At 40.3% G+C, this 13,512-nt stretch overlaps 1 protein-coding gene across 4 annotated transcripts in view; it reads left to right on the plus strand.

Moving 5' to 3' along the window:
* Positions 1-13,512, plus strand: part of Alg9 (ALG9, alpha-1,2-mannosyltransferase) — a 101,258-nt gene that overhangs the window by 28,576 nt on the left and 59,170 nt on the right. For all 4 annotated transcript variants that reach the window (XM_012513582.2, XM_023709549.1, XM_023709551.1 and 1 more), the window contains exons 9-10: positions 9,061-9,183; positions 12,933-13,087. In XM_012513582.2, the coding sequence (XP_012369036.2) occupies positions 9,061-9,183; positions 12,933-13,087 (278 nt within the window). The remainder of the gene's footprint in view (positions 1-9,060; positions 9,184-12,932; positions 13,088-13,512) is intronic.

Here is a 13,512-nt window from a genome sequence, read left to right on the forward strand (position 1 = left end):
TGCAGATGTCATTAATTTAGGGATTTCTTTTTTCATTTCCAATCTGAGTTCCTCTATACCTTTCTGCAGCTGTTTCTTTATTTCAGAAGCCGTTGATTCATTGCTTTCAGCTGTATGATTCCCAATTTGTTCTGTGTTAGTGTCCTCTGTACTTGTTATGGGTAGGCTTGGGTTCTGAGATGCATTTTGCTCCTTCCCGTTGTAATTTTGTGTAGCACTGTTTTCTGAACTTCATTGTAGATCTTTGTTACAGTTACAGCCTTAGCACCTACTGAAGTTCAGGTGCAGATCTACAAAGTTTGGATTTATCCAGCTGTGCCTGGCTTCAGTGTGGCTGCTGTGCTCAGCTCCTGCTGCTGCCCCTGGGGTTGAACCTGCTGTGCCCCTCTGGCAAGATATTCTGCTCCTGGACTAGCTGGGTGGTTCTTTCCTCTACACTCTCTGCAGGAATTGGAGCTGCAGGGTTTTACCCCAGGCCTGTATGCCAGGCCTGAGCTGAGTCTGGAGGGGACAAGGTGGAGTAGGACGGAAAGGCAGCCCTCCCACACACTCACCGGGCCTGGACTAGGACTGGATCTGGGGGTTGCTGGAACACGACAGAAATTCCTACTCTGTGGGGAGGGTGTGGGGAGGTACTGTGGAGTATGGGGAGCATCTGAAGAGGGTGAAAGAGGGTGTCACCCATGCTGCGCCTGGGCTGGGACCAGTAGGTCACGCCATCACAGGGTAGCAGGAAGCTGTCCCACACACTCACCCGGCCTGGACTAGGCCTGAATCTGGGGGTTCCTGGAATGCAGCAGAAATTCCTACTGGGCAGGCGTTGTAGGGTAGGTGCTACGGAGTGGTGGGGGCCGTCCCAAGGGGGTGGAAGAGGGTCTCACCCACGCTGCGCCTGGGCTGGGACCAGTAGGTCCCTTTGGTGCAGGATAGCCGGAAGCTCTCCCACACACTCACCAGGCCTGGGCTAGGACTGGGTCTCCATGTAACTATTATTTACCTTGAGTAATATATTCCTTCAGACATTTTCTGTATGTAGGTATTTAATGTTTTTTTCTCTTCTCTTCCCCTTCCCTTCTCCTTCCATTGTTCCCTCCTCCTCCTTTTACTTCTGTTACTGGGGTGAACCCAGGGGCTCTTTACCTGTGAGCCATATCCCCAGTCCTTTAATTTTTTTACTTTTTAATTTTGAGATAAGGTGTTGCTAAGTTGTTCAGACTAGCCTCAGACTCGTGAGCCTCCTGCATCTGTCTCCCAAGTAGCTGGGATTATAGCCATGTGCCACTAGACATACCTGGCATATTTTATTTTTTGATTTGCATTACCTTGGTATCAGACATTCAGGAGAAAAATTGAAAGATGTGTAAATGAAGTAGCAAATACAGAAGGGGGTCAATAAGAAAGGTTGGGTAGTTTGGGCAGCTTGGGGCTAAGAGAAAACAGTAGAATACATTTTCCACTGTATGCCATCGCCACTCTTCCCTGTCTTTTGTTCCACTAGTCTAGTCCCTGATTCAGTTTTGACTCCTCAGGTCCATTTGAGTTACTTAACAGTTACAGAAGAATGAGAGTTTTTTCACAATCAGATCTAATCTGATATTAGATCAAGTCAGTAAACATTTAGTGAGACAGCATTTTTCATTAAGTGTAGTTTCTTCTGCTTTAACCTTTTAAAAAAATTAAAAATTATTTATTTATGGGGCTGGTGAGATGGCTCAGTGGTCTAAAGCACCTACTTAGAACAAGCTTAGCAAAGCACAGGGACCGCGGTTCAATCCCCCAGCACCACATGCCAGCCAGCCCCGCCCCCTGGTGGGCTGAGCTGACCACACACACACACACACACACACACAAATAAATAAATAAATAAATAAATTATTTATTTGGTACAGGGTCTCACTACATAGCTCAGACCTGTAGTGATCCTCCTGTCTCAGCCTCCCTAGGGCTGAGATTAAGCATGGGGCTGGTGGGGCATGTAATACCAGGGATTGAATTTGTGTCCTTGCACTTGCTAGGCAGGTGCTTGGGTTACCAAGCTATCTCCATGGCCTCTCTTCTGCTTTAATCTTTTAGTAATCTCTTCCTTTTTGAGTTAGGGTCTCACTATGCAGTTTAGGGTGGTCTTAAACTCATTGTGTAGCCCAAGCTGCCCTCAAGCTCACAGTGATCCTCTTGCTTCAGCCTCCATAGTGCTGGGATTACAGGCACACACCACCATGCTTGGCATGATCTTTAGAGCATCCTGTATATATATTTGCTTTAGAGCAAATGTCTTGCTACTGGTTTATTTATTTGGTATAGGGTCTTGCTACGCAGCTCAGACTCGTAGCAACCTCCCCAGTGCTGAGATTACCGGCGTATGCCACCACGCCTGGTCCATCGTGTGCGGTACCTGGGATCGAACCCATGTCCTTGTACTTGCCAGGCAGGGGCTTAGACTGCCAAGCTATCTCCCAGGCCCCCAGTATTTCTTTCTGTATCGCTAGCAATTGGTAGCCACATCCATTATTTGCCCAGGCCATATTGCTGATAGACCCAAGAGACTGCATGAGGAGTTTTGCAGTTTCCAAAAACTTGGGGACTGCTATTGTCATTTTTTGATGGCAGATAATAGGTTAAAATAAGCAGTGCTTTGATGAATTGACTTTTCAAATTGGATGCCTGGAGAAAAACTGCTAAATGGTTGAACTCTTAAGAGGCTTCTTTATGGTTTCAAGATTCCCAAGGAAGTGAGAACAGACCTCACTTCTAAGCTTTTACCTCTAGATGTCTCCCTTCAGCTAGAAAAAGTTTGCAGTTTTAAATATCCCTTATTTTAATTTACTTATAAAATTTTACTTGACACTAGGAAACCATTAATGATTTCAGACATAGTAATGTATCTGTAGCCCCATTTCTGAGAGGTAAAAAATGGATTTTCATGTGTCTTATTTTAACCATATCCATTCTGTTAGGTGAATAAATGGAGGTTGTGTTAATTTTGAAGAATTACCTTCTTATTTTCTTAAGTGGGTTATTATATATTGATATTCTGATTGCATATTTACAAAACCTTGCGTGACTATGTAAAAGTAAAACTTCTTGTAGCTTTCTAGATTGATGAGGCTTGTAAAGCTAGAAATAGGCTAGTAGAGAAAGTAAGAAAGAAAGTAATTGAGATTTAAGTTTATGCCTGTAGTTTGAAATCAGAGACCCTGCGGTCAGATTTGGGGCCAGTAGAGTAGAGTAGTGTCCATTCTTTCACCGGACATTGCCATTTGCTGTTCATTTCAGGCAGTGTTTTATTGGAAAAGAGCCCTTGGGACTTCTTCCTGTCTACTTTGATTAACTTGGTGTTGCTTTAATTCAGGTTTTGCTCTATTGGATGTGGAGAAGAGTCCATTACTTTCCTAGTATTGGAAAAAAATTTTGTTGGGTCTGTAAGAATTGTCACAATGACCATGAACAGAACTAATGCAGTGCCAAAGTTAACTTTAAGGAAGTTGTTTCTTTACAATAGACTTCTTGTGCTTCTACTTTATCTTTGAATTTGACAAATTTGGTGGGGGATTGGGAGTCTGAATTAGAGTATTAACTCCTCTATGCTTTAGCAGGCCTGTAGAAAAAATATTTCTTATGTCTTTTTTTTTATTTCTTATATCTTGGAAGAATGAATTTCTTGCTTATTCTAAGTTTATATTAAAGATTTGTCAAAAATGAATGAATGACTTTTGGAATTATATGTCAGGTTATATTAGTATCTTGATTACTGTTATATTTTACAACTACCTTGATTAGATTTGTTCTGATGCAGGCCTGGAGTTTTCTTGATACCAAGGGAGAATAATAGATGTAAAATACTTTTTTAGAGAAATACTTTTTGTGGCCTCACTGGCCCCGCCCCTCGGTGTGCTGAGCAGGCCACCAAGATCAGGAATGGGTCACATGCCTGTAATCCCAGCACTGGGGAGGCTGAAAAGAGGAGGATCACTATGTGTCCAAGCTATGTAGTGAGACCCTGTACCAAGTATATTAAAAAATAATAAAAGAAGTACTTTATATTTGTCAGCTCATTCAGTAAGTATCAAAGATCCATCTCTGTGGAGCTTTGATGTTGTAAGATTGTTAACGGCGTGATGGCCTGTCTTGTCTCAAGAACATTATTAGTTCATGGTTGACACTACTTTGCACTATTTCAGAAAGTTCCTGTGCTGTGTGCCCCATTAACTGTGGTAGACATACAGCTTATCTGTCTGAAAATTAAAAATGCATTGTGCTGATAGTTTTTAAATATATCCTGAGTGTTTCTCATATATGAGAACATAACAAGTGTACACATAAATTTGAATAAATGGGTAGACTAGTTAAACATCAAATTGCTTGTAAACACTTACTTGGTGTCCTTATAGGACATGGTGTCTCATAAGGCTCCAGACCCATGAATAATTACAGAGCTTCAGTAAGATAGACAGAGGAGAATGGGACCAATCCCTCCAGGATGTCGTGCAAGGTGTGGTTTTGAGCCAAGCTTGGAAGGAAGAGTAGGAGTGTGCCTAGTAGATGCTGGGGTGGAAGCATTTCAGACAAATGGGGTAGGATATCAACTGTAGGAACTGCTAGGCAAAAAAAGATCACATACTGAGTTATGTTTTAAAATAGTATTTTTAGCCAAGTACAGTGGCACATACCTATAATTCCAATGCTCCTGAAGGCTGAGGCAGGAGGATCACTGTGAGATTGAGCCCAATATGGGCTACATAGTTCAAGACCAGCCTAAATTACATAGCAAGACACTGTCTCAAAAAAATGTTCCCCCCAAACTTAAGTATTTTTATAACATTGGCTAAATTTTGGGGAGAGACTCTTCAGGTACAAGCAAGATGATTTGATTTGATTTTATATTATTATGTATTTGGTACAGGGTCTCACTACACAGCTCAGACTTACAGTGATCCTTCTGTTTTCTGTCTCCGCAGTGCTGGGATTACAGACATGTGCCACCAGGCCTGGTCAAGGTGGCCAGCTCAGTGCACCCAGGGAGGCAGGGCCAGCATGGAGTGTGGTGGTATGGGGGATGGAGCCCCAGTCCCTGCACTTGCCTAAGCAGGTGCTTAGTCCGCTGAACAATCTTGCTGGCCCTAGGCAAGATGATTTTAATCTCTCCATTGTGATGGTAATCATGTAAATATTTACCATCTCTGTTGTTCTGGGTTATCTTGTTTTGTTTTATTTGGCCTGGAATTCATGGTGATCCACCTGCTTTAGCTTCCCCCAGTGCTGACTTTATAGGGATGCATGGCAATGCTGGTTTTAAAGGTCTATTCTGTACTTCCTTGGTAGATAGCATATACTATGACACATTCCTGCCCTGGCCCTGACTCCTTTCTGTTACAGCCAAGGGAGAAGAAAGGAGTACTTCACAAATATTGCTGTATCTTCTGTTTACTGCATGCCTGTTATGTATCAGCAATTTTAAGCCTACTATCTTTTTTCCACAACAGTTTCACAAATTGGCATTATTTGTCCTTATTCCCAGGAGAGAAAACTGATATTGATGCCTAGTTAAGTAACTGTCAGGAATGGGATGAAATTCCGAGATTTTCTGATTCCCAATGTTGTGTTCTTTCCAGTGAAAAATACCCTCAGCAAGCCCCTGTAATTTTGTTGTTGAGTCTCTGGAAACTAAGCTTGCAAAAGCAGGTAGAACGAGTTTGAGAGTAATACCTGGTAAGGTCCAGCCCAAGGAGTGGGAGGCTGCACCTTTGAAGGTCTGTGTATTTTGGCTTGAAGGGTGACTAGGAAGGCTTGGATGCCAGAGACCTGTACACAGGCTGTTTAGCACTGTACCTGACCCTTGTAGGGGACAGAAAGAATGAACAAAATAAGGAGTACTTGGCAGTTAGAAAATTTAGAGTAGTTAGAATAAGTTGCAGTGTCATAGGCAAAACATTTTTGTGGCATCAAAAATCAATGGATGAAATTTAGTATCACAGAAAAGAAAGTGATTGGCTCTGGTAACATTCAAGTTCTCAAATGCTGGTGTTGATAGGTACTGTTATCTGTGAGTGAGTCATGGTATTCTCTGGTGAGCACCAGAGCCTGGAGAAGGTAGGGGAGGGCACTTAAAGGAAACATTCAGCTAGGTGTGGTGGCCCGCCCCTGTGAGCCTAGCTCTCTAGAAAGAAAGCTAAGGCGGAAGGATCCAAACTTTGAGCCCAGCCTGGACAATTTAGTAATTTAACAACACTGTCTCAAAAATAAAAGACTGGGGATGTAACTGTGTCCAATTCTCAGGACTGCAAAGAAAGAAAAAAGAAAAAGAAAAGTATGCCATTTTGCAGCTTAGGACAAGGTTTCATAGTCTGTTTTTTATCCAACATCTGTCATGTCACTGGTTGGGAAGGTAAAAGTGAATAACTTTGGTTTTTAGAAGGCCTTAGAGCAGTGGAGGGTAAATCCCCAGCAGTCTTAGGAGGCCTGCTTAGATTTGACTGTAAGCCGGAACTGTTCTAGAGACTTCACTCTTTTGTTAATCACTTCTGTGGAAATTGTTAGCTTTTCCCCCGTGGTGGTGCAAATGTGACATTTATAAGAATGACTTACTGTAATTTACTTCCTATAGTTCTGTAAAATTATGGCCTGTACAAAGGTTCCCCTTCATTCAGTCTATGGAACAGTAAACATTATTCTTTCTTTTGTTAGCCTTTTTCAAAGCTCCCTCTAGCTCATTTGCATGAAAGGGATTGAGGCACTTTCCATAAAGGAGGAAATCAGTGAGTCACTCCTCACCCAACACTGCTGCCAGCTTGCATTCACCTGGTGTCTTGTACCAGTTCAGCACCCAGCTTGTCGTTCTGAAGTGATTCTTTGTATTGTTCAGCTCTGATGCTTTCTGAGTATCAGCATTGAGTAACACCCAGGAAAGATAAAAGTGTATGCCTTTTTTCCTAAAGCAGATATCTCATCAGATAGGGAAGTACTTTCTCCAACAGTATTCACTTTTGTCCTTTTTTGTCCTTGTATTTAAGAATGTTGTCACTCAAACTTTCTTCACTCTTGGCTTATCCCCCAGTTTCCTTCAGGGAAATAACAGTGTATTATGAAATGTTCATAGCCTAGCTGAGACAACGATTTAAGAGCTTCCAACACATAGAAATAATTCAGTTTACCAACTTAATGCTTTTGATTCTGCATGTCAGAAGAATATCTAGGTAAGAAGACAGCTTAATCAGGAGGGTTTTCTAAGTTGTGAGAGATAAATATTTGTTAGAAATTAAGAACTTCTCTGGAAAAACCATCTCTCTTTGATTTTTTTCCCCCTCTGTTGATGCTTAGCATCTATAATACACCCTGTTTCTCTCTGGCTACCTGAATCTTGTGTTTCCAGGTTCAGATTACAGAATTCTCTAAAGAGACGCTGGTCCAGAGAGGGTTATATGATGATTTCCTTCCTGAAAGCTGAATCTTAAAGGACTCATTTTGGAAATTTCTTGTTAAATATTAATTAAAATCCCAAAAGATGTTTCTTTCTGTTTTACAACCACTACTTTTATATATCCCAAATAGTTAAGTGCAAGGTTGAAATTGTCCCTGATGAACTTGACCTGGGAAAAGACCTCTATCAAACAATCCCATCACTATTTAGAGAAGAAAGAAGGTACTCGCCGGACAGGCAACACACAGTTGAACTTGTGCTGTTCCTTCCATACACCCTCCTTCCCTCTGACTCCTTTCCGAAATGTTTCTAGCATTATGAGTTTTGTTTCTAATCTTATTTTGCTGTGCAAGCTGCAGAAATGTCAGGTTTTTCTGACTATTCCTCTGCCTCCTGATTACCCTTTTAAGCAATGCTGATTGCAGGAAATTGCTGTGGTGCAAGGCGGGTGTCACAACACACAGTGATTAAAACTCTCATATGTCATTCACTGCCTGATTGAAGTAATCATATGAGGGAAGAAGCAGATGAAAAACCTGCTAAATGTGCTGGGGGTGGGGGGAATGGTTTTCATCATTTGGGTTTAAGGATTTTTGAGTTATGAGATCAAAACTAGTATGAGTGAGGCTTGTTTAAGTCTTGCTTCGCTCTGAATCCTCAGCACTTCTAAACAAGGCCTGAATCTCTGAAAGTGATCCCCCCCAAAACTAAATTATTGCTTTTCATGGAAACACATGGTTTCGTAAAACTGTACATGACTGTAAAAGTAATAGTTGGGCATATCAAGGGGAAAGGTGCTGGAATGTAAATGGGACAAAGAGTAGGGACAAAACAGGAGAGGCCAAGTTTCCTTTGTCATTCTTTTGGTCTGCAAAATTTTGAGAGAGTAAATCCAAATGCTTTTTTGATTTTTGTTCCACATAGTTCTGTGTTTCTAAACTATTACAATTATATGGTTGTTTTAAGAAGGCGTTAGTCTCATTTGTGCATGGCACTTTGAGTTAGATTAGATATAGTGAATTTCTATCTTAGTGTGTGCTGCCATAACAAAATACCTGAGATAGGGCAATTTATAAAGAACAGAAATGTATTTCTCATAGCTCTGGAGGTTGAAAATTCAAGATCAAGGCCTGTTGGATGTCTGATGAGGGCTGGATCTCTGCCTCTGAGGTGTTACCTTGTTGCTATATCTTCTGGAAGGGAGGAGTGCTATGTTCTCACTAAGAGTATGAGAAAGCCAGCAAGAAAGAAGGTGAGATAGATGAGATAGATGGATAAAGATAGATAGATAGATGAGATAAATGGATAAGATATATAGATGAGATGTAGATGAGGGGAGGGGGAGGAGGAGAAGGAGGGGGGGAGAGAGAGAGAGAGAGAGAGAGAGAGAGAGAGAGGGAGAGAGAGAGAATGAGAATGAATGAAAAAGTACATATTTGAAACTAATATCTAATACCACTCCTTTTCTTTTCACATCTGCTCTTACACCCTGTGTTGAGCATGCCAAGCGAGGAGGCTTGTGAACTATCATTCACTTGAGGCATTGGATCATCAACATTATCTGACCCAAGAGTGCTGTGAGTCAAATTCTGTAATACATGTTGAAAGCATCTATTAATAATTTCTTACCTCTTTGTGTCCCTCAGGTACAGAACCCTGGCATTTCTATTTAATTAATGGATTTTTGAATTTCAATGTTGCCTTTCCTTTGGCTCTTCTGGTCTTGCCACTGACTTCTCTTATGGAGTACCTGCTGCAGAGATTTCATGGTGAGAGGCATAAGAGGTGGGGGGCGGGCATTGAGGGAGGAGAGAAAAGTGACAAGGTGTACTAGAAAGTCAAAAAGAGTTCTGCTCTTTTATTTCCCATTTTTTTCCTGTGGAAATGGTTATCTTGTTGAATTTTCAGTTCCTAGTTGTAGATTATTGACATACAGGAAAATTTAGTGATTTGTTTCAAATTAAGCTAGCAGGAGGACCCTTCAAATGAGGAAATTGATGTAATTTACACACCTGTGGAAGCAGAACCATTTCAGAAATCTCAAGATAACAAGACTCAAAGATTCATAGAGGCTTCTGTCTTATAAAAATGTGTTAACCTGTCTTCTTTCTTTGTTTTTTGGTTTTTGAGATAGTTTTGCTATAAAGTTCAGGCTGCTCTTGCATTCACTCTGTAGCCCAGACTGGCCTTGAATTCATGACAGTCTTCTTGCCTCAGCCTCCAGAGTGCTAGGCTTACAGGCATCCACCACCATGCCTAGCTAAAAATTTGAAAGCCAGTGCTGAAGTGAAAGATGTTTTGGCTTTCCTAAGAAGCATGATGATTTTCTGGATTTTATTTTGCTTCTGTATTTGCTTTACTGTGTAAGGTTTGATATGTCATTTATTTTGCTTGCTCCAATTCTGTGTTGTACAGCTGGTGTTTTCTCAAGTTGTCCTGGCTCTGGGTATCTGGTGCCTACAGTTTCTTTTATGCAGCAGAAATTCTTATGAGCTTTGGAAAGATTTAATTTCAGAGTTTTCAGCCTGATTTGGCTGCCATATGACTGATTTCTCCCCACTTCACCCCCACTCTGCTTTTGTACTGTTCATGAAGTTTTTACTGTGTGGTAGGATTAGTGTGTGAGAACAGCCTCAGAGTCACTTTTGTTTCAGGGTTTTCATTTTAAAATAACCATATTGTCACTATTCCAGCAAAAGTATTGTAATTCCTTAATATCATCTAATTCCCAGCTAATATTGAAACTTCCTAGATTGTCCAAAAAAATCACTTCTTACTGTTAATTTTTTTTTTTTTTTTTTTTTTTTTTTGTGGACCCAGGAATTGAACTCAGGCCCTTGTGCTTGCCAGGCAAATGCTTATTCTACTGAGCTATCTCCCCAGTTCCCTGTTAATTTGTTTAAAGCAAGATATTAACAAAGGTCATGTACTTAATTTGATGGGGGTTTCCTTAAGCTTTTTATAATTTGCCCGTTTCACTTCTTTTGTCCTAAAGATTTTAAGTTTTTTGAAACAGAGCATCACTGTGTAGTTTAGATTGGTCTTGAACTCACAGTGTACCCCAGACTGGACTCAAACTTGCCATGATCCTCTTGCCTCAGCCGCTTAAGTACTGAGATTATAGGCTTGCACCACCATGCTCAGCTAAGATTTCCTTTAAAGATGCTGGATCATTCATGTTGTGTAGTATAGAACTTGTTTGTTCTCTTCTGTTGTATTTAATATTACCTCTTCTTTGAAAAGTAACTTCTTAGTACTGGCTATGGTCCTGTGTGCGTGTAATAACACGCTTTTGGAGACTGAGTAAGGCAGAAGGATGTTTGGTCTTTTAATTTTAAAATTCTTTTCTTTTCTTTTTTTTTTTTTTTTTGGTACTGGAAATCGAACTCATGGCCTTACACTTGCCAGGCAGGTGATGTACTGCTGAGCTATATCCCTGACCTAGCAGGTGGATTTTTTGCTTAAGGCCAGCCTGGACTTCATAGGTAGACCTTATAGAATAAAAAATAGTAGTTTTACTTCTGACTATAAAGGAGATGGCTCAGTGGAATAAGTGCTTTCCTGGCAAGTGCAAGGGCCTGAGTTCAATCCCTGGTTCCGCCAAAAAAAAAAAAAGCTATTAAGTCATTCTCTATAGTATGAATCTAATTTTTATTTTAAAATGTATTATGTACATACTTAGACACTTGGTAATAAAATCACGGCTTTCTGATTTGTATTTATATTTTTATGTATATTTTGTAATACACTTTTTAAAAAAAAAATAGAAACATAGAAAAACTATAAAGAATTGGGAAGGAAATTGCACATGATCCTGTCACATACAACTGTGGTTAGTAATTTTGTGATTTATGTAGACTATTTCAAACTTTTGTATCATTTTAAAATACTTGTTAGCATTTAATATAGAAAAAAGGAGAAAGATTACTTATACCAAATAAATAGATTTGGGCCTGGGAGACAGCTCAGTAGAATCATTTGCCTGGCAAGTGCAGGGTCCTGAGTTCAATCCCTGGTACCGCAAAAAAAAAAAAAAAAAAAAAAAAAAAAAAAAAAAAAACGAAATAAAAATAGATTTATTTTCTACAAGTAAAAATTTCTAATTTAATGTATGCTATCTGGAAATACATCCTAAATTATAACCCACAATATCATAAAATCTTAAGAGTAGAACATTTATGAAGTGAGCTTGTTATTGCAGCTTAATAAATTTTATCCTTCAGGAGTTCTATAGATAGATAACCTAAATAGCAGAACTGGGCATTGCTACACTGAGTCTCATTGCCTTCTTAATCTGTAATCTGAATTTGCTCACTAGACACAGTGGACACCAGGGAGTGCTGTTTCCCTACTGTTCGCCAAACTTCCCCGTGCACAGCTCATTGCCCTTAATACAAGCGCAGTAGGAGGTGCCTTCACTGTGGGTTGTAGTTAGCCTTCAATCCTCACGCGCCTAACCACAGCAACCTTGCAGCAGGTGCTTAAGTCCTAGTAGTCATTGCATTCCTTTAATTCTTTCATGTGCTTTAAATTCACTTTAGTTCTAATCTTGAGATTCAGAGTAGATGGTATTACAGAAGAGAAAACTTAGTAAACTTTAAGAATGTGGTCTGTTTGTTGAGACAGTCTCACTATATAGTTCAGGTTGGCCTTGAACTCACGGCAGTCCTCCTGCCTCGGCCTCCCAAGTGCTGGGATTACAGGCCCATCAACAGTCATTTATTAAAACAAAAAACAAAAAACAGCAACAAAAAAAAACCAGTCACTTGGTGGCTTGTTAAAAAGGGTTTGAGAAGGGCCGGCCAGATAGCTCAGCAGACTAAAGTGCCTGCTTAGGCAGAGCCCAGTGGCTGGTGTTTGATCCCTAGCATGCCGGCCCCAACCCCAGGGCATGCTGAGACAGCTATTGGGACTGGGCATGGTGGCGCACGCCTATAATCCCAGTGCTTGGGTGGCTGAAAACAGGAGGATCACTACGAGTCTGATCTATATACTGAGACCCTGTAGAGCCTGTAATAAATACATTAAAAAAAAAAAAGGGTTTGAGAATCCAACCGATTTTCTTGCTTTTGATCTGTGTCTATTTGAACAGACCAATTGGTACTAGATCAGAGAATTAATGTATTAAATATAGGAATTAAAACCCAAGAAATGGTTTTATGTAATGCTTTTATTTACTCTTTAGTTTTAGTGGCAGGACTCATTAGAGGTGAGTAAGCTTTTTTCCTCCTTCATCCAACATGAATTTATTAGGTTATATTATCCATTAACTTGGCCTTCATATCTGCCAATATTGTTTCTCCCTTTAATTTTGGATATTTTAGAAGTACTAAGGAGTATATTTCTCTTTCTCCTTGACATCTTTATTACACTGGAAAGAGTGTGAACATGCAAGTTGAAACATTTTATGGGGTGTTGTAGAGAATACTCCCAAATTTGAGATGAAGAGAACGTTGAAACTAAATATGTTGTTTTGTGCTAGTTTGATGAAAAGTGGCTGTTTTTCTGTGTCTTGCAGTTCAGAATTTAGGCCACCCATATTGGCTTACCTTGGCTCCAATGTATGTTTGGTTTATAATTTTCTTCATCCAGCCTCACAAAGAAGAGAGATTTCTTTTCCCCGTGTACCCACTTATCTGTCTTTGTGGCGCTGTGGCTCTTTCTGCACTTCAGGTGAGTTTCAGGGCAAAGTGTATTTGCTATATTCTGTTTCACTAATTAAATGCTCAGAAACTTAAGGGAAAATTATAGCATGTGTCCATCTGAGACAGAATGTTCCCCTGGTGCAGATCATGGCAGTAAAGCCTTACGCTTTGCTAAAACTGCTTATCCTGTTCTTATTTATTGACTGCACGCTTGTATTACTAATTTGTGTGATACTTTGCTTCTACTGCCAAAAAGAATCCAGTTGCTTGACAGAAATGTGAAGATCTGGGGTTTGGACTTTGGAGACTGCCATAAGTCTCTCTTCGCGCATGATGACAGTGTGATGTACCTACGGTTCGTACCGAAGTCACACCTCTTCTTCACTGCCGGCAAAGATCGTAAGATTAAGCAGTGGGATGCAGACAAATTTGAACACATACAGACTCTGGAGG

The sequence above is a fragment of the Octodon degus genome, unplaced genomic scaffold, assembly GCF_000260255.1.
Source record: "Octodon degus isolate 3935 unplaced genomic scaffold, OctDeg1.0 scaffold00012, whole genome shotgun sequence".
Lineage (NCBI taxonomy): Eukaryota > Metazoa > Chordata > Mammalia > Rodentia > Octodontidae > Octodon > Octodon degus.